Source organism: Maniola hyperantus, chromosome 17 (genome assembly GCF_902806685.2).
Source record: "Maniola hyperantus chromosome 17, iAphHyp1.2, whole genome shotgun sequence".
Lineage (NCBI taxonomy): Eukaryota > Metazoa > Arthropoda > Insecta > Lepidoptera > Nymphalidae > Maniola > Maniola hyperantus.
The window spans coordinates 7,550,444-7,572,155 of record NC_048552.1 but is presented as its reverse complement, the minus strand read 5'-3'; the positions used below and the strand labels follow the sequence as shown (position 1 = coordinate 7,572,155).

Sequence of the window (21,712 nt, the reverse complement as noted above, 5' to 3'; positions counted from 1 at the left end):
AATCTAAAATAGTTATTAACTATACTTAATAGACTAATAATAAATAAATAAATATGTTACGTTACTTACTTGGACGAATTCACAACATAATATTGTAATAATAATAATAGGTACCTACCTATTATTGGTAGGTCTCAACAACTGTCTACCTAATTTGTATCTTATCAGTAAGATAAGAGCATGTAACAACTGTGTTGTTTCGACTGTTTCGTGTAGCTAGGTAAACTGAAAGTACCACTTCCTCAATAAACAACTCAGCGCGTTCTAAATCATTATCATAATCAACAGCGTAATGTGAACCTAACTAAGTAATTTGCTTTGGAGCACCTACTTATGTACCTAAACCCATAATTAAACGCCCTAAACGCGTTGGAGCACTTGAATTTTGAAGTATATTTGCTTTAGGAGGTTACTTAAATAAGGTTTAAGTAGAATATATCACTTTTAAATACGGACAATGAAAAATACCGTTTTTTATAATTTGAATGATCTCACACAAGTCATGCCTACTTAGTTGTAATGCCTTGTCCTTCGTGCTGTAGTTTTCATAACATACGCGATACCTAACCTACTAGTATTATCTCAAATCTCGCTACATAATGATGTCGTCACGTAATCAATTTTCACTTGATAATATTTGGTACTAAGAACTTTAATTATTTCTAGCTTTGGTCTTTACCACGACACTGAGAAGATAGGGTGCAACCGCCGTGAGGGCGCAACGCTTCACATCATGACACCTATCTTCGAAGCCGACACCATACAAGTGGCCTGGTCTAGATGCAGCAAGCGGGACGTCACCAACTTTTTAGAGTAAGTCCTAAATATAATATCGACTAAAGGAGATTGTACTGTAGCTGCGAAACCCGTAAGAGGTGCAAGAGCCGCAAGTAGTGCATTTTTTACCTATAGTACGCGTCAGGCCAAGATGGCAATCGAGGAGGGAACGCCCCGCACACCCACACAGACCCCGCGCTAATCTGGTGCAGGCAATCCACCTCATACCCCGATTGCCATCTCAATCTGTCACGAACCCTCAAATTAGCATTTCTTCGATGCACTTTTTGACACAAAATCGATTTCCGATAGATAGCTGGATAGCTTCAAATAAAATGTTCTGCCATTGGAACATCCGATAAAAAACCGGCAGGCCGATTGCCGTAAACTGACATGTGACATCGCAATAGAAATATCCTTAAGAATCGTGATCGTTACAGTTGATAAATTTGCTATCGCGGACGACTAATGCACTATATCGCATTTGGTCATTATCGACATTTTGATGACGTATTGGTAGCACGGACCTATTTATAACCCGACTAAATCGAATATCTATGGTAATCACTTGGTAATCTAGCAATTTACATGGACATAACAGTCTTCTAAATTTGGCTACGTTACTTATTACAAATAAGTAGTTAGTCTGTGGTAACTATTTAGAACCCCAGACCACAAAGTACAATTTTTTGTTGTTTTTCCTTAGTTTACGCGTTTGTTTTTTGTGATTAATTCTGCAACTTTGCTTGCTCCTCGGACTCCGGAGACTTAGTTTTTCTCATTGAACTTATACGCAAATGCCTGGGCACTGATTTGCCTAAGTATTGGGACCCTTATTGACGGACTGTGGCTGCTTGGAAGTTAGAACTCGTAAGTTAACAAACGTTATCATTCAATACAAGTAAAGGCTCTCATGCGGGTTTCCTCACGATCTTCCTTTTCCTTCACAGCTAAGCAAGTGATATTTAGTTGTTACAATGGTATTAAACTCCGAAAAGTTAGAGGAGTTTTAACAGCGTTTCATAAAGTACCTATTATACAAATTGAGTCCATTGCTACTGGTGGTTATGACTTCATAGTACCTAAGTACCTCCACACTACAAGTGCTTTCTCGAGTATGTTTCGTTATGTATCTAGAGCTGCCTAAAACGTTGCTCTTCATATGAAAGTTTGGATGTTTCTTACTCCTTCGCACCACAAATATTTAAAGAAACAATTTGGATTAGCTAAATTAGTAACAAAGATACCATATACACTGATTCTAAAGTCTTCGCAGACAACGTCATACCTAAACAGAAGCTGGTAGTGCCTAGTGGTATAGATTAAGCAACACAGTCAGTGGTCACTCACTCAGTTATCATAATTTTTTTTCAGGCAAAGGTGATACAGTGCTGCATTCATTTCTTCATCCTGACAAAGATATGGATTGGGATATGTTGTGAACTCGAGCTCTTGGACCCCGTGCAGAGACAAATAAAATAATGAACGGTGCCAGATTAGATTTATAAGAAGCAGATGGTGATATAATTAAAATGTCAGAATCTAATCTACTTTAATAAAAGAATACATAAAAAATCATCAAACTGTTGTTTTATTTGCCTAAATAATTTAAATTCCAAAGTAATTTCTAAAGCTAAATCAATTAAATCAGAAAATGATTTGACTTTTGGACAAGTTCCCCGAAGAGCCTAGTGGTTAGGATGTCCACCTCTGAATAATTGAAGGTTGGGGGTTCAATTCTAGGTACGCATCTCTAAGATTTATGTGCGTTTTAAACAATTAATTATACTTAACTTGATTTAGCGGTGAAGGAAATATCATGAGGAAATCTGCATGCCTGAGAGTTCTCCATATTGTTCTCAAAGGAGTCAAAGGTATACTATTATGTTCAGCTTGTCGCTGGCTCACTATAGAGTACGGTTCTCTTGAGTGTGAGAAGAGTTTTGGCCATAGTCTACCATGCTGGCCAAATGCGGATTGGTAGACTTCACTTCACACACCTTCGATAACATTTTGGAGAACTCTCAGGCATGCAGGTTTCCACACGATGTTTTCCATCACCGTTAAAGCAATGATATTTAATTATTTAGTTAAAATGCACATAACTGTTCTCCAAGAAGTTATAGGTGCGTGTAAAAAGTACTCTGTGATTCTCATTTCTCAGTGCTAGTATACCTCTATTATTTAATGTACTCTGTGCATCAAACCTACTAATGAAAGAGTCATCACATATTCTTTTAAAAGTACTTATGAGACTTACATTAATCTAAAAATACTTTTATACTATTATACTAGCTTCTAAAATTAATAATTGATTTCTTATCTAGCAGAAGAATTACTATAGCCTTTTTTAATCCCTTTCATAACTTTATTTTAATTAATATAAGTAGTAAAACGATTTGCGGATAGCTTATGTCACTGATAAAAACACCTCTCGAGTTGTTTCAATGAAAACCTCATTTGACGTAACATTTGTCGAGGTTCTTATATGACATCAAACTTCAAAACGCGTCCGCAATAGCATTTTTCATACAATAAATTTTATCGATAGTGTAAATGAACTGTCAAAACATTTTTTTGTCCACATCTATCCTTTATGGACTGTCTCACCGAACCGTGATAGGAAAACCATATTTTGACATTGATGCTGTCATTAAATGATAGATGCAGTCGATTCGCAATCGGCCTGCTGGTCCGACAAACAACAAGTGGAAACGGGGGGTAGGTACAGGTTGTTCCATATCACAATAAACATTCAAAATATCAAAATAAACTATGGATGCCGACGCGACAATCGCCGGACGCATTGGCCCAGTTAAGTTTGTACTCGAAAAGAATATTAATATTTTATCGTTCGTCTTTTCATTTTAAAGGAAATTGGCAGAACAATGGACGGACTTTGAGAGGCTTGAGATGGTAGGAGATATTAAATACGCATTTTAAAAAGTTATGAAATATTTTTCGTTTTAATAATTTAGGTTTTATTATACCAATCAGGTATTCAACGTGTACTAAAGGCTTGGTTAGATAGAACGTGCTTGCGCGGCCCCTACTTAGTAGTCTACTTCTCACGCGCCTCCATGTCCGTCGGTCGTCATTTTTTTCTTCGTGTTTTGTTTTGCTACGTTTGTCCCAACACCAAACTACAGACCTCTACTAAAGAACTTGTTAAAGAATACTTTTCCGAGTCTCCAAAGTCCAAACCCGCAAACATTATAGCATTTAGAGTGTACATAATTCGTAAATAAAGTAAAATAATTGCAAGAAGTGGCGGACATCAGCTAGTATTAAATGAAATTTTTATCCAGTATAACATAAATATCTTTGATATTATTATCCCATCCTATCGGATAAGTTAGGTACCTATTCGACTGAAAACGTAAATATTCTATTTTACATATTTTAATTAATTTAAAAGGCGATAAAATTGAAAGTAGGCCTGCGGGCTTGTGAATTAATACTGTAGGTAATTATTTATGCTATAACACCGGACGTCGTTAAACTAGTTCAAGCTAACTTAATATGTAGGTACGTAGATACAGATGGAAAGTCTAACCTAGTCAATTAGAAGTATAATATGTTTGTGCGATGGTGTGACGACCTCTGTTTTTAAAAGCTAAAGTACACATGATACTTTTAAAATAGACTGATGTAAAAGCATCGTGTGTGCTTTGGCCCTAAGGCATGTAAGTATTTCCTTTTTTCTGTTGCATTAATGCAATTTGTTTCTTTCTTTTAACAGTGCCGGATTAGGAGAGTGTTTGAGCGATAGACCGTCGCAAGAAGAACCATACGTATACCCTGAAGTACCACCTGGTAAGATTATATAATAAAATTCTTCTTTCAAGTTTCGAATAAATACGAAGTGCCGCACTTTAAGTAAGAAAGCAGCCGCCACTCTTGCCGAGCTATGACTAAATGTTCACAAAAAGACAAAAACCAAGCAGTTAGAAGATGCGTTTGTCTCGGCTTGTAGCTGTAGTTCAGAATTCAGAACAGTGGTTGCAAAACAAGTAGTCCACTCTGAAGTGGCAACATGGCGATTTGTTTTATCGCCCCGCTACCGCCGCGCCTACCGCTGTCGTCGAGGCCGCTGCCTTAAAGGTACCTGTCCATTGAAGCATACCGGAGCGGGAACGCATTCAGCAGACCAATCAAATTCCGCAGAAAATAACGCAAAAATGTCAGGATAGCTCTCAATTATATAATATAGTCTACTGGACACATCTCGGTTGACAGGCGGAGATGTTAATTCTTAAGAACTGATACAAGGCGTATTATTGCTTAGGTACATCTCCGCTCCACTTTGCTTTAGTTGATAGGCACCCAGAAAGTCGCTTTTTCTTTTCTTGTTATGTAGCTTTTCGTAGTACCAAACACAAGCCAGCACAATACACTTCGCTAGGCTAGTGCCACATAGCTTGATAGAGGCACGGAGGAGATTGGCTGGTAAAAATGTGCCAATTTTCTGATTACTGTTCTGCAATAGAAGGCTTACTAGCCCCTATATTATTTAAGACATTGTCTTTATTTCTCAAAATATGTAATCCTTAAAAATATTTACTGTTTAGGCGTAACATTCGACGCGGCGTCTCAGTGTCACCTGCAGTTTGCAGAAGCAGGAGCAGAAGCGGTGGTGTGCGCGAAGCCGGCGGAGCTGTGCGAGCATCTGTGGTGCCTCGTCAACAACACCTGCAAGACCATGCTACGGCCTGCTGCGCCCGGGACTACTTGCGGAGAGAATATGGTAATTCTTGTGGCTATCCTTTTATTGTACCACACTTTCAAAACAGGGCGTAGACTTTCCTACCCACCTTGAAATCTTCAATTCTTTTGGAGTTGAAGTTCCTTTTAGATAAGATCGATAGTGCCTATTTACCTATAAGTGTAGTCCCAATGGTCAAACAAATAATTTTTTTCTGTCGTGTCACTTGCAGTCATTTTAGGTATTTAGTCTAATAATAATTTTATCCATTTAGCTATCTTACCTAAGCATTGTACTAATTACCTAGGTACTTTTAAAAAGAAAAACATTGATCCTGTTTTCCATTGTAGTGGTGTCAGAACCTAACATGCGTGGCGCGGACACCATCGCCAGTGCCTCGCAACGGCGGTTGGGGGCCTTGGAGCGAGTGGAGCGAGTGCTCGCGCACGTGCGGCGCCGGCGTCTCCACGCAGTCGCGCGAGTGCAACAATCCCGAGCCGCTCAACAACGGCAACTATTGCATCGGGGACAGAAGTCGGTGAGTTACTATTTAAAAGACCTGAAGTGTCGTGGTGTCATGAGTAGATTGGTGTGTCGCAACACAATCTTGCGTGAAGAATGAAGATCGACAATCGGAACGGGGGGCGGGCCGCGAGACATCATACACCTCACGCTACGACTCTGTAGCACGTAGTTTGCTTCCACGCCGCTGCTACTGCCATTCGCGCTACTCTTTATGTCGGTTCCAAACTCGCAATACGGACTCTATAGGAAAATTAGGGAAATTACATTTTGTGGCTTGTGCACACCACCCCGCTCGTTGGACTGCTAAACATCGTGGTGGACGTTTACAGATTGGACGATGTATGCAAGGGATGTTTGTGAAATGAGAAGCGATTTCATCTCGCCAGCCAACCATCCTTACCACTCGGTTACTGCCTTTGCAGATCGCTCTGGTGCAAGGGCAGTAACTACTCAAGTGTTAGTGACAGCTAAGGACTCTAGAGGAAGTTGTAGTTTTGACTTGCTATCTCTATAATAGGAATGATGACTACTTACTAGTCAAATTAGCGACTTTTATCAAACTTCAAAACGCTTGCTTAGTAATACACAGATGTGACGTCATAAAAGTTCGACGTAATTTGACGTACTTTTTTAGTTAAATCGACAATTCAAAATGGTTAGCAAACTTAAGGGGACTCAGTTCGGTGCTTTCTCCATACAAACGTAGGAGGGAAAATACAACAATATTCGATATTGTACGCACAAAACTAAGAATTACATTGATTTATCTCGTCATTATCTAGGTTCAATGATATCTAAAACATTGAAAAAAATATTGATTTAAAAGTTACGGGCCTCAAAAGATTCCTATTTTAACACTAAATTTATGACAACTTTGGGCGTAAATAAATAAGATTAGGGATATGAAAATTCTAAAACAATTTATCATTAGACGTAGTTTATTTATTCATTAGTTGAAATAACTTTACTTTGCAAACATAAATTCAGTAGTTTTTTCTCAAAATACTTTTCCTAAACCTTTTTCGCGCGCTTGATTTCAGTGATAATCATCGTGCCTCTCAACTTTCTCATACAATGTCAAGTGAAAAGCAAACACGTTACCCACGTGCGCGGCCAATTTCGGTCGAGCGTCCTGCGTCACCTTAAAACTATAAACAGCGGACGTGGATTTTACGAATTTTGGGAGACATATTTATAGTTCCTAAAAAAGAATTTATTTTTGTTGATAGTCATCATCCCAATTACCTACTTAAAAGGAACCTACTTGTATAATTAATATATTAGGTATAAACATGATATTCAGTTCTCGGCAGTCCTCAGTTTTCATTTTCATATCGTTAGCGACTCTCAGGTTATAAATTGCTTTATCCTAAACCTATTTGTAGTATAGAATATGTGAGTTACCCTTGTTTTTAATTGCAGATACAAAGTATGCAACACGGATCCGTGCCCTATCAATGAACCGACGTTTAGAGAAGTGCAGTGCGCGAGGTTTAACAATATGCCGTACAACAATGAAACTATCGCGGAGTGGATACCCTACATAGATCAAGGTATACACTAATTAAGTATTATCTTAAAACCTTAACAATACATCAATTTGTAAAACTTTGAAAGAACTTAAGTATGAATACCTTCATACATTCATTCTTGTACAAACTTCTAATAAGAAAAGTTGAATATTTTTATTTTTTAAACGTGTTCCTCCCTTTTTTCCCCGACAACATGGCGACCGGAGACTATTACGGTCACACAGTGAATGGTTTTTGCCTTTTTCGTTTTACTGTAATTTATTCCTACTTGCTGATTCTGTTGTACACTTATATTTTCTACTTCGTGATTGTACACAGTCTCTAAATTAAACTAACAGGTCTAAATGTATTGCTTCCTTTTCATAATGCTTCCAGCGGAAAAGGACAACAATAGATTTAGACCTGTCAATTTAGTTTAGAGATTGTATACAACAGAATTAGTAGTTAATGCAACCTTATACCTTGTTACAGATAAACCCTGTGAGCTACAATGCGTGCCTCGGAACAGAAACGATGTGGAAATGATCGGAGTGTTCGTAGCCGACGGGACGCCTTGCAGGCAAAGCATCGGCGCCAGGGATATGTGTATTGCTGGTTAGTTTATTAGAAACACATACCTAATATAAAATAGTTTAGGAATGTGCTCAAGGTGATAAAAAATTTGGGGAAATAGTTAGACGCAAGTAGACAGGTACAGTACGCGGCAGAAAATAATGTAGCTTAAAACATACCTAAATATCTTCTAGCCAGTTGCCAGTGCCTCATATCCCGATTGTCATCTCAACCGGACGTGTACTACACAAGCTCAAACTAATTCTTACGTAGATTTCTAATAGGTAAAACTTATTTTATTCAGGTGTATGCTACAAAGTTGGGTGTGACTGGATCGTGGATTCCGACATCGAAGAAGACGAGTGCGGAGTTTGCGGAGGAAACGGTTCAGAATGCAAGACTGTGCAGGGCATTTATAACAAGGATACCACCAGACAATCTGGATTCAGTGAGGTAAAGAGTAAAAAGATTACTAAAGCTAAGATCTACCTATAAAACTTACTGTATCTTTGCGTACACTTAATATATTGGATTGGCCATTAGGTATAGCCATATATGCGACTACTAATTTTCCATACCTATTTTCTATATCTATCTATTCTATATCAAGTGAAAATCGAATTGACCTAATAGTCTCGTCTTGTAATGTGCTATCAACATTCAGCTTTAGGTATAAATACTTCAAAAATATTATTTGCTGTACTTAATCAATAAAATAAATTCAAAACATAATATTAAATAGCTCATAGTTTTAAATCGAAGTTTAAATCTGTGTTAGGCGGATGAAATATCTATGGTTGTGATGCAATTCGGGCAAACCGCCAAGAAACGCAGACCAATAAATTTGGCAAATGATAATAACAATGATAGTTCTTGATCGCTTTAATTTGTATAATTAATGAACGTGTAATTTCATAGGTTGCCGTTATACCAGCTGGTTCGAGAAATGTAAGAATTCAAGAAAAAGTCAGCCCCGGAAACTATATTTCTATTGGCAGCGCGAAATCGAGGAAAATATATTTGAATGGCGCACGGTACGATCTGCGATATTTTTTAACACCTCTTTATTAATACTATTATACGTTAGATAGGTATAAACCGTTTATGAAAAATGTAATTTTATAAATTTCAGAAATGCTACATTGACGGAATATTTCGTAGCAGGAACCCAAGCGATCTACGAAAGAGATCGCGATTGGGAAAAAGTTCGAATTTCCGGACCTCTCGCGGAGGACATTAAAGTTTATGTGAGTTTATTAGTATTAATTTAATGATGTTTAAGAAAACTACTACTGTTATGTCTATGAGACAAGCTACTGTTAGGTGAAAGATCTAAGTGGTGTCCTACCGTAGTATCTATCTACTATGCACGACATTTAAAAATACTGGTCAAGTGCGGGTCGGACTCGCACACGAAGTGTTCCGTAACATCGTTTTAATTTACATGGCGGAAATTTTTATTGTTTGTTATAGCAGCAATAGAAATATAAGTAGGTACACTATAAAAATTTCAATTCCCTACCTACGGTTTATAAGGTATAGCCCGCAGACAGACAAACAGACGTACGGACAGCTGAGGTTTAATAAGGTTCCGTTGGCACCCTTCGGGTACGGTACCCTAAAAAGAAGAACATTCTGTAGATGACGGGACGGAAGAAAGGACTTATCCTCCATTTGGACATCATAATATGGTAACCCTAGTCACACGATGCAAGTTCGTATATTTATGCAATTACAAAGCAGCGCAAAGCTGCAGATTGAAATGTAATGTAATGTTGCAGCAACGTATCTTCCGCGGCAAGCACCGCAATCCGGGCGTGGTGTACCAGTACACGGTGGACCAGCCCCGCGGCAAGCGCTTCGCCTACCGCCTGTCCGACTGGTCCGCCTGCTCCGCCAGCTGCGGCGCCGGCCGCATGCATCGCCACTACACCTGCGTCGACGATCACCAGCGTAAGCTCTAGCTCTCTAGCTAGCTCCCGTCTTTCTCTGCGCCGTACTCCTCATCACTGAAGATCGTGACCCCTTTTCATTAATTAATAAAATAATAAGAGTTTACTGTGAGAAGGACATGAAAACACCTCTAAAGTCACCCATTCAGCTCCCGACTTGATTCAACATTGCTCAACTAATTATAATCAAAATGTTCTAACCGAATTTCGACCACGGCAGCTTATCTCAACGGAGACTAGCCGACTGCGCACCAAATGTTATAGGACAACAATTAATAGTAGGTACTTATGTCCGTAAACACAGGTGCACTCGCAATTCCCTCACTCCCATAGTCCGATCGAGCTAAGGTAAATAACTTTTCGTACTCTCCGAAACAAGGGGGAGTAACACCGCCAACTTCCTATTTTCGGGCTGCTACTGATTTCTTAAATGAATTAAGTCTCAAGGCGCACCTATATAAAAATAAAATGTAATCGTGTTGGTTGGCAGGCGTGGTGGAACTGTCGCAGTGCTACCACATGGAGCCGCCGCGGCACGAGGCGCTGCTGCAGCTGTGCCGCCAGCCCGCCTGCACGCACTGGTGGGTCGGGCCCTGGCAGCCCTGCGCACCTTGCCATATGCCGGTACGTCAACCCGCTTTTTAACTTTACTTCCCTGTCATAAAATCATCTGATGATGTTGATCATCATGTGGTCCAGATCCTCACGAAACGTTTTTACTCATCCCATTCTTAGTACTTACCTATAATACGACCTGCACAAACCACCATGTTGCAACGATTGGACTACTTGTCTTGTGATCATAGCGACTCGCACTTGCAGAACTCCAGTTTTTACTAACTCAACAAACTGTCCAACTATAGGAATCGCTTATAGTGGAATCACGTTTATATAATAAATAAGTATGTACAATAATATAGTTATGTACCTACTTATAGAAAAATACATAAGATTTCTATTGTTAACAGGGCGAAGAAGCGACTAAACAACGGAACGTCCACTGCGTGAATAAAATATCAAATAACGTCGTAAATGATGCAGAATGTGATTTGGCGATAAAGCCCGTAAGCGCGATCCGGTGTCCCGACGTACCAGCCTGTTGAAAACGGCCTGTATGAAATATTGGAATCATGAGAATAAAAACAATTGAAGAAAAACAAACTCTCGGATACACAGATATAAATAGACATGTAACCTGAATGGACTTTAGAGAAGGCGACATTATCAGCAGATAAGTTTGACCTGTCGTCTCAAAAGTACAACGATCATTTCCATGCATATCTAGTGGTAGATTATATTATATACAAATGAATTGTTGGAATGCATAGTTATGATCGATTACTCATTAAAACTGACGTCCACCTGAGGCGCGCTGAATCGAGTTCGGTATTATGGAGTATGACAAACAATTCGGTTTGGCGAGCGCACTGCGGGCTCGTTGCTGATCGATGCAGTTCTATAGTAAACATATATTATATGTGGCGAATTATTGCGATTCGATCCGAGCCTAGCTACCTTTACAAAAGGAAATTTAACGAAAATAGTACAATATGAGGTGACGAAAATAAGTACAACTTTACGGTTGAATTTAATGTTTAAGTGAACGAATGGGTGATAATAAATATTTTATCTCGCAAATATGGAAGAAGCCCATCGAATAGGCGTATTCACTTGGTAAGCCCTCGAATAGGATCACTTTGTGGAGACGTACGAATCTCGCAGGATAAGTACACTGAACAAAACTCTGCAATTACCACTTACTGCCATATTATTTAAGTAAAATCTAGTTTAATATAGTTTTCGCTTAGTTTAAACGACTAATAAATACATAAATCTGTAACAGTATTAAAGTGGTGTATGTATTCTCTCATACAGACAAACGTGAAAATGTTAGTAGATACTATGAAATTTGGACCAAAAATATTTTAGAATTCAAATTCACGTTGCCATAATCGCGGTTACTGCCAATATGACACTTGTATAATAAGTATTTTTAAGATTTACTAATAAAATAAATTCATATTTTTATACAAATGAATGTTTGGATGATTGTCGTAAGAATAAAAGTGTATTTTTTTGTAACTATCGAAATAATAAATCTGTAAGAATAGCTAGTCAACCGTATTGTTTTATACTATCGTATTAAAAAGCTTCGGTCGGTTTACCTAGCGTTTCTAAAGCCTAATCCGGACTACTAAGCATTTTAAATTCTTTCTTCTAAGGAAAATCATTGTTAATTACTGTCTTTTGGGTTGCATTTTTATTACATTATGAATGCATTTATATTTATTACTTTACATCATTAATATTATTGTATAATTATTGCAATGTAAACTAAAATTTCAAACAAATGTAAAGATATTTTTCGTATTTTAATCTATAATTTTATGCAAATAATTAAAGATGTGATATTATCAGAAAAACCATGTGCAGATGGGAAAAAACACGAAATCATCATAACTGCAAGGCATTTCCCGGGTAGACGCGGTCTGCAGCATTTTGCTCCATGTCAATAATTACTTTACCTAAGTGTATAAAAATAGTGAATTTATCAATTGCCTACTGTAATTATTGGAACAAATACCGATATTTATTATTAACAGTGTTGTTTGTGTCCTTTATATATTTCAAGTGATAAGCATAATTATAATAGCGTAGTATTTTTATTTATCTTTATACCTAACTAAATATTTAGGTGTAATCTTGTACATGAGTTAACTGATGTTTCAGTTCTAAGATTCGTCAGGAAACATATTCGTCGATCAATTGATACACAATTTTAATTTTCGAAATGTTTGGAACTAACATCTAGCTACAATACGTAATAATTTTATACACTGTTTAATTTATTTTACAACTTTTAAATATATCACAGACTAGAACTGTAATTACAATTGTGTATTTAATTTAGAGATGGCCAATAAAAAGTGCATTGTTTTAAATTGTTGTTTTTTTTACACCATCCTCCAGTATTATGATTAGACATTCGCTTGTAAAGGCCTTTTATTTCCTATATTTCCGATATATTTAGCATGAGCAATCGGCGATTTTTCCACTTATTTTCGGACCTTAGAAGCTGCAAAAATGTTTGAACTACGATCATTTTAATAGAGCAAACGTTTCATTTCGTACATGGTTCGAACGCCAATCGCAACAACTTACTCAGGCTCTACAGCATCTATAAGTTTGATACACACGCAACAAGTCGCTAAAAGTCGTGATGCAGTCGCTAGTCGCTAGTTATAAAAGTACCTACTGTGTGTGCTTTGGCCCTAAATGATACGAAGACAGTTTATGCTTTACAACGATCATCTATTTTGTGCTAAAGAATCAAACAAGATGATTTACCCCACGAAGGCCGTTGGCAGGTAAAGAACTAATCAGAGACTATAAACTGTGCGATACTACTACTCTACTCTACTAGAGAGCCAGCGCGTGCCAGACCTTCGTCATTTTATAAACGCTGAAAGTTTCTCTGAGGAACAATCAGCGACTATGAAGTTTGATCATGGTGGGCTTTGGGAGATAACATATAATAAAGGTGTAAAAAATCTTAGTCAAACTATAAAGTTTAAATTTTTCGGAACAGTATTAGAAACCACGTCATGCATTGCCAGACAGTGTTGTGGCAACCCCCTGCCATACTTTTTGCCGTCCCTTTCTCATCCATAATTTCAGATTTATGCGTAATTAAATTAATGTTATCTTGAAAGTTAACTAGGGCTTCAGTGTAACTTTCAAGATAACGTTAACTATGCATAAATCTGAAATTATGGACGAGAAAGGGGAGGGAAAACGTCGTGAACGTGATTTGATAAGTAGGTACTAAATGCCAGATTTACACGACACCCACCCAATATTCAATACTCACCCACTTATACCTTCATTGGAAAGATAATATTAGATAAATATATTCGCATTAGCAGGATCAGCACAAATTCGAATATCGCTATATTAACCATCGTACTTATAAATAGTTAAGTTCCTACCTAATGTTTAATTTCAGTGCTCGCAAAACAAGTACAGTACGCGGCCGAAAGTAATGTACATCGACATTTAGGAGATAGCAGATTTGTAGAGCGTTGTCCCTGTCATTCATGTTTTGGCATCACAGACCGACAAAACGTCATATAGGTATGAGTGACAGAGACAACGCTTTACAAAACCGACACATGTCATTCTAAAGGCCGATGTACATTAGGTACTTTCTGCCGCATGCTGTACCTATCTAGTTTAATCTGGAACACGAGACATATGACTCCGCATTGCACAAAAACCGATCTGTCGGACTTGTCTATAGTCTAGCTACTGCGCAAATCGCCATGTTGCAACTTCAGATTGGACTAGGTACTGTTTTGCGCGCAATATACTTACCTCATTATTGAGGACATCTGAGTAAATTAGCTTTCAATGAATTATTACGAAGTTAAACGAATCATCATCAAAAATCAAATTATTCTCAGGTAAAAGTTCAAACACGTGTATAGGTACTTAAGATTTTATTTAAACCTTTCTTAACTAAAAAGTTTGTGACACATTGAACAAATAGGTTAATATTAGAATCACAGAGCAAATACAGAGATCTCAAAAGTTGTGACCACGAATATTAAACTTTCAAAACTTTAGGAATGTTTGTCTAATGTTAGGTAACATCCAACTTAAGTTTTAACGTAACAGAGATAACTAATTCTTTCAATAGAAAAAACATGCAAAAAATTATATTATCCACAATACCGAGCGACGTCATGTATTTTTTTACAAAATCTTTGAACATCGGAATAAGTTTTTAAAATCTGTTTTCACATATCAAATCATTTGCCACAAAATATTTTATAAAAAAATTTTTTTTAACTATTGGTAGAGTACGGGCTAACTTTGCAAGTGGTATTAGGTACAACATTTAGTCGAGACACATCTTTATTGAACAAATAGATATAGCATATACCGGGCTTAGTTTGTTGCACGCTCTTCTCAGACCTGGGCGCGTTGGGAACCCTCGTAGCTTCAGTTTACGTTAGTATTTATCACCATTAAAATTATCTTACAAATTCAACAATTGACCATCAAAATGCGTACAATGGTACCGATTTTGAATAAATATTTTGAATTTGAGTTAAAATTGATGCAAGGACAATTAAAGCTTTTGCAAAATATTTCTTTGTACTAATTTTATTTTTTTAATAAACATATTGAGAAATAACACAAGCTGATTTTTTTAAATAATATTATAAAATTTCTCAAACTGCGAAACAGATCAGAAAACCAAGAATAACTTCTTTCTAAAAAATAAAATGTATATTTGATATAAATATAATTTACTAAATAAAATATACATAACTATAATATAAATATTTTCACAAGTACGAGATAGTAATTTTTTTTAACCAAAGTTTGTCAGGACATTGAAGATGCATTTATATACTGCAGTAAAAAAATTCAAACATTGTACTTGTTCATAATAACCAAAATAAATAATGTTTAAAACACAATATAGTTTGTTTAATTTAGCCAATCCATCCATCCTTAATGATGGATATAATTATATTATTGTTAAATTCTATAGAAACTTACTTTCTAAAGGAAGAACTTAACTCATTATAATGAATCTTATCGCATCTTTGTCGTAGATAAAAATATTATATAATGTTGTTGGGTGAATAAATGAATAAATATGTCTCGTAAGTTCATAAGCGCAAAAGTAACCCTCAATATAATTGTATTGTATTTTAAATTATCTAATTGTGCATTTACAAAACATTTTGTGGCATCTATTCTCTTCATGATATAATATAGGTAGGACACAAATACAAAATATAAATAGTCATTTTCCAATATAAAAATTGACCATTTAAAATAAAGTTTTACTTTGCTTAGAGAGCTATGATGTAGTACCATAAAACATCTAAGTTTAAGACGGATAAAAGTGCAATGGTGATTATTTGTCTCTTTCTCCATTTGCCGCTTTTTTCTTCTGAAAATTAGAAAATAACTACTTTTATAAAAATTTATATTTAAACAATAATTGCATAAGTTTCCAATTACTTATTGCAAAATTTCAAGTAAATTCGATAGATTTTTTGACAGCTAAGATGTTCCAGAGTCTTTCGACAAGGTGGCCTCGGACGAAACATCAAAACGTATACTTTTCTTTTTAGTGCCATATCTCTGAAATATCACAGACAAAATAAGAAACAAAAAATACTAATTAAAAACACAAAACCAAACATATAAATTCTCCTTTTATGTATCTATGTATAAGCGGGTTTTCACCTTCACTTTGAATTCACATAAAAATATCACTTATTCTAAAAAATACTTAGGATACGACCTAGCTTAAAGTTTAGAAAATACTGAACTATCACTGCATTGTCCAATTTCCAAGGGTCTGGAATTTGATTGGCAAGGTAGAGCTCACTGCCGTTCACTTCTAACGAAGGGGGCCCTGGGTCTTGGAGTGCTTAGAGGGTCTAGATTGTTTGAGGTGGTTCCTATCGTTCACTTGTTGACGCTGAAACCAAAAGGGATATTACTGGTCCAAAACATGACGCGGCGAAACCAGACAAAATCCCCCTTTAACAGAATACCTATCTGATATTTCTAGGATAAATACCAAAATGCTTTTGAATCAGATTAATATTTTTTTAAATTCTGCATAACAACTTTGATTATCCTTTTTTAAACTAGTTAAACATTGTAGAAATTTAAAATTAGTAGATTTTACGTAGTTCGCTTTTGTTTCTTATGCGTAATTTGATATTATACAGTAGGGCGATTGTCTAAAACCTGCATCAATCATTATTACAATCTCAATTGTTCTGATTGGCTGAATTTGTGCGATTCTTGTTGCAACAATGCTTTGTGGCCAATAGTGAGCGAGCATTAACCAATCAGAGATGATTGCGATCGTGACATTGTAGCTGTCAAACAACCGCGGTAGAGCCACTGGTGTCTTTAATAACAACCATGTATCAAAAAGAGACAACAAACAGGAAGGTTCTAGCAATTAAAAAAAGACATCTTCAACTGCTGAAATCAGTCTAAATGACAGTGTTCTAACTTGTAATAATGTAAACGTCGAAAGCTTCTAAACAGTCAGTAGCAGCTAGTCTAATGTAAATGCAACCGTATCCTAAGGATTGATGATTAAATGATATTTGCTATGTGATCGTGAGATCTATAAAATCAAGACAAACAGAAATTAACAAGTCAGAGTATAGAGCATGCATTTGAAACAAGTACAAACAACACAAGTAAAATTAAAAAAATTAATATTTTTTTCGTTTTAGACAATTCAAATAAAAATGGCGTTGGTTTGGTTATACAAGAACTAAAACTAACAGTCAAATTAATAATCCTTTTTCACACAGAATATTGTAAAAAGAAAAGAATAACACTTATTTTAGTTAATAATAAGTCCAATGTGGTTTTGAATAAGCGGTGCTTTCGACCAGATTCTGTCTCTATCAGATCAACAAAACAGCTAAATGCCTATACAAAAACTACTAGCCTGACTGTCTATACCTGATGCCAAGCAACTTCATGTCGAGTTGTAGCAAACTAGGCAAAAGATAGCAGTATTGTGATCCTTAGTAAAAAGTTAGTAGTAGTCCTTAGCAAACTGTTTTGCCGGGCGGGCCGGCAGTTTCAGCGTGTAGAACACTCCATAATCGTCTCAGGTAAATTATAAAACACAAAATAAATCACATTGAGATTGGTCAAAACTTTGTGCTACAATGCAACAAACAAAAAGCTCGAAGCCCCCGAGTTTTATACCAGGGTTTCACATGATGATGAATGGAACAATGTAAAGTCACCTTGTCTTTAGTGCGCGGGTCTGTGTTCTTCTCCAGACCTGTATGCAGTGACACCACCTCCACTGTCCGCTCCAACTGCACACCTGGAGACGACCCACTTCTATCAAGATCTCAGTCATGTCCTTCACTGTAATGTTACCTTGACTTTAATTCTCCAGCCCCTTCTTCAGGTCAGCGTGTAGCATAGCTAGCCTTGCCGTCAGCTCCAACTGCATGCCGCGGAGATGCTGAACTGCTTTCTTGGACTTCTCCTTGGAGAAAAGGCCAGCTCGACCGATAGCTGCTCAAACTACACGCCGCGGAAACGCTTCACTTTTATCAAGGTTTCCATCGTGTCCTTCCCTACAAAATTACCTTGTCTTTAGAGCGCAGGTGTACGTGGACAGCTTTGACTACCCGCCGCGGGGACGAGCCACTGCTATCAAGTCTTCCATCTTGTCCTTCATGGTTACGTTACCTTGTCTTTAGTGCGCGGGTCTGCGTTCTTGGACCTCTCCTTCTCGAGGTCGGTGTGCAGCGAGGCCAGCTCCGCCGTCAGTTCGGACTGCACGCCGCGGAGACGCTCCACTTCTACCAAAATTTCTGCCTTGTCCTTCACTGTAATGTGATGATAAAATATTTTAGAGATGAAACTCATTTAAGAAACACAGTCGGAAATATAAACAACCGGCCAAGTGCGTGGTGGGCCACGCGCAGTGTAGGGTTCCGTAGAACTCCTTAACCTGTGAACCCTACTTAGCCATGATAGTTTTCCTGTAAAAATGATTATATATACTACTGCTATGAATTTTTTCACATATTTATATACTACCATTTTTCAAAAGGAGCACTTTAAAACATCATATTTTACACACAGATCCGCACCCACAGTATTTTTAAAAGACCTATTCAACGATACCCCACACTATGGGGTAGAGGAGAAAAAAAAATCATCCCTACTTTACATGTAGGGGAGCTACCCTAAAAAATTTCTAGCACTAATAGTCTCTGAGATTAACCGAGGACGGACGGACGGACGGACGGACAGACGGACGGGCATGGCGAAACTATAAGGGTTCCTTGTTTACTACGGAACCCTAAAAATGGGGCAGATTAGCTCAGATTAGTGTCTTTTCTTTACTGAAATTGAAAATACGTGGAGTACTCGAGGCATGCTTTACGAAACAACTTTGAAAAAGTTTACTGCTTCACATGAAAGATCAACTGAAGCAGATTATCTTTTTCACATGAACACAAAAAGATATGATACTATATTGAACTACAGCACTTCGCAAGAATAGTCAAGACTTTAATACTGCTACCACTTGGATTAGTCAAACTAATACAACCAGATATAAAAACTGACTCAAGTTGTGTTTAGTGAAATAACATTGTATATTTATTAGAGAAACATTAACACATCATGTTTGGACACCTCGTGACTAAACATGATGGTCAACACTTGGCGTGTGCGAACATGCCCAGGTGAATCAAACAGTCAAAAATCTTAATAAATGATTTGTGTGACAAAAACCATAAAAATTTCTTATTTCTGAATAACTTTGTTCAAATCAAAATTCGTTTTAACATCAACCCTAATTAAAATACTCTGTGAAATAGGTTGCACAATAGATATACCTCACTGTCAATGAGGAAATTCTATTCTAATACAAAATTCATGTTTTCAGTCAACTTACTTTCACCTTGTCCAAGTATATTACAGAGTTTTTTATTTCTTGACTTTACTGTAAAAAGCTCATCTTTCAAGCTTGTGATCTGCTGTTTTAAAGCTGAGATTTCTTTGTCCTTCTTCTCCAGGGCTTCTGCGAACTGTAGCCTTGTGAGTACCTCGTCTGGTAGTCTCTGGTTCAGCACTCTAACTATAATATTGTCTTTTAAAAGTTCATTCTTGGTTTCTGTCTGTATTCTGTCAAAAAATTTTGTATCTTTGTCAGGTTGTTTTGGTTCTTCTTCAGGACATATTTCGGATGTTATATTCGTAACTAAAATAAATTACATTATTAAACAATAAAAAAGAATTAAGAATAAAATTTTGAACAAAGTTCGACATAAAAGATTTTGAATTGAAAATGTATATATTGAACTCTAGACTTCATCTAGGAATCCACTAATATTACAAATCTGCCAATCTGTTTAATTGATTTTGATGAAATTTGGTACAGATAGCAGGGGCTAGCATCCTTGAGACTATCCCATAAAATCAAAGAGTTTCCACCTGCATTTCAAAAACTACCTAAAAACTTCCTTGCAGTTTCGAATCTTTTATTCTATTCTATTCTAAAATGTGAAAAAAATGTAATGTTACAGTTGTACACAGACTTACAGTTTGGCTCATCACCATGTGTGACCATATCATTGAACTGTTCCAGACTCATGACATTTTTTTTCTTTTGTTTTTTGTTCCCGGAGCGAGATTGTTCTTCCAACTTCTTTTCAAACTCTGCTTCCTTTTTCATTGCCTTATAAACATCTTTTTTCTCTTCAAAATCCAGTTTAGATAAAAGTATTGCCTGCAATACACCAATATTTTAGATCAGATTTTTTTCTGTGTTCAACAACAAGAGGCTTGGTTTAGTACAAAAGTAACACTATAGGTAGTGTAACTTTTGTAGTAAACTTTTTTTTTAATGAAAATATTACAATAAAACTTAAAGCTAGCCTTATCTAATTACACACAGATAAAGCATGCACACTGAGCATCATCTAGTTGGGGGTATAAACTACAAATTTTTATACTGTACTATTGAGAGCATCCAAAGAAAATTTTAATAAGCAAATATGTTTATAAGCACAGTTTTATGGAATTGTTGGTAATTTTTGTTATTTTTAATCAAAAAGTAACAGTTTATACATCAAACCTCTTGCAATTGATTTTCAAAATTTCCATCTACAATTTCTTCATCTTTTTGTTTCCACATTTCCCATTGCTCAGAAGTGGCCTCCACAGGCTTTTGCTTACGTTTTTTCGAGGCTGGCACAGGCTGGAGTAATGACAAGTACAATAAAAACATGTTAATTCTCATTCACTTTTCTCAAATTAAGTACCCTAAAATTTAAAACTATATTGTCCAGAGTCCAAGGAAGCAGCAACGGGATCCTGTGCATGATAGCGGACAAAATGGATAGTTCTCTGATGGGGAAACTCGTGCAGAGGACTAAATCCCTTTTAGTTATTAAGTATTTTGTTACTAACTCCTTAGTGTTTAAGTATTAACATAGTTATTAAGTATTTATTGTTACTAAAACACAATGGATCAATTGTTGTCCGATTTAATAAATAAATTGAAATTGAATAGGCACTTTTTACCTGGGGCTTGTTGTTAGAAGTTTTGGTTTTCTTGGCAGAATCCAACTTCTTGGAAGGATTCGCTTTATTCTTCTTGGATTTCTGGTTATCATTACCGGAATGATCTTCGTCCTCAATCTTGAGGCCGGCGAAACGAGATTGAACAACGAGAGCAGCCATTTTCAGATAACTGTAAATACCAAAATATTATTAATAATAATTGGTCTTAAAGCGTTTACGTTTTCAAGACATATAAGCATTACCTAGTACCTACTACCTACAGGCTACACTTCATTAAAATATTCGCGAATAAAATATAAAAGGACGGAAACGCTTATTTTTTTATTTAGGGTCTAAGTTTGCCTGAATTCAACATACAGTTTATAAATTAACATTAAGTACCTTTTCACTTTCTACTTATTTTATTTAAATACCTTATTTCTTTAGAAAATGTAGGTAAACGATATTAATTAATGTATTTTTATGAAATATTCGAAGACACAGACCAAAGAGAATATCATGGTATGCTATCTTAGAACTCTGCTGCTAAACTAGATTAATAGCGCCAT

The 21,712-nt window shown here is 36.5% G+C and overlaps 2 protein-coding genes across 6 annotated transcripts in view; one reads left to right on the top strand and one right to left on the bottom strand.

Moving 5' to 3' along the window:
• The window catches only part of AdamTS-B (ADAM metallopeptidase with thrombospondin type 1 motif B), a 101,915-nt gene extending 90,022 nt beyond the window's left edge, over positions 1-11,893 (top strand). The window contains exons 9-20 of the mRNA XM_034977275.2: positions 667-813; positions 4,520-4,593; positions 5,349-5,524; positions 5,833-6,020; positions 7,430-7,560; positions 8,011-8,133; positions 8,396-8,544; positions 9,010-9,125; positions 9,224-9,338; positions 9,873-10,044; positions 10,534-10,667; positions 11,012-11,893. Coding sequence (XP_034833166.1) covers positions 667-813; positions 4,520-4,593; positions 5,349-5,524; positions 5,833-6,020; positions 7,430-7,560; positions 8,011-8,133; positions 8,396-8,544; positions 9,010-9,125; positions 9,224-9,338; positions 9,873-10,044; positions 10,534-10,667; positions 11,012-11,146 — 1,660 coding nt within the window. The 3' untranslated portion in view covers positions 11,147-11,893. The remainder of the gene's footprint in view (positions 1-666; positions 814-4,519; positions 4,594-5,348; positions 5,525-5,832; positions 6,021-7,429; positions 7,561-8,010; positions 8,134-8,395; positions 8,545-9,009; positions 9,126-9,223; positions 9,339-9,872; positions 10,045-10,533; positions 10,668-11,011) is intronic.
• Positions 11,894-14,527: 2,634 nt separating this feature from the next.
• On the bottom strand, positions 14,528-21,664 carry LOC117989880 (G kinase-anchoring protein 1-like). Of its 5 annotated transcripts, none has more exons than XM_034977276.2 (7): positions 21,546-21,664; positions 21,165-21,333; positions 20,716-20,838; positions 20,181-20,367; positions 19,534-19,839; positions 18,315-18,454; positions 14,528-16,208 (listed from the first exon to the last, which is right to left on the bottom strand). In XM_034977276.2, the coding sequence occupies exons 2-7, from the start codon at positions 21,321-21,323 to the stop codon at positions 16,128-16,130; spliced, it is 996 nt and encodes a 331-aa protein (XP_034833167.1). In that variant the 5' UTR covers positions 21,324-21,333; positions 21,546-21,664; the 3' UTR covers positions 14,528-16,127. The 5 variants fall into 5 exon arrangements, with proteins under 5 accessions (XP_034833167.1, XP_034833169.1, XP_069360149.1 ...); XM_034977278.2 differs by having other exon boundaries at positions 14,528-16,014; XM_069504048.1 differs by having other exon boundaries at positions 21,578-21,659.
• Positions 21,665-21,712: the final 48 nt, after the last annotated feature.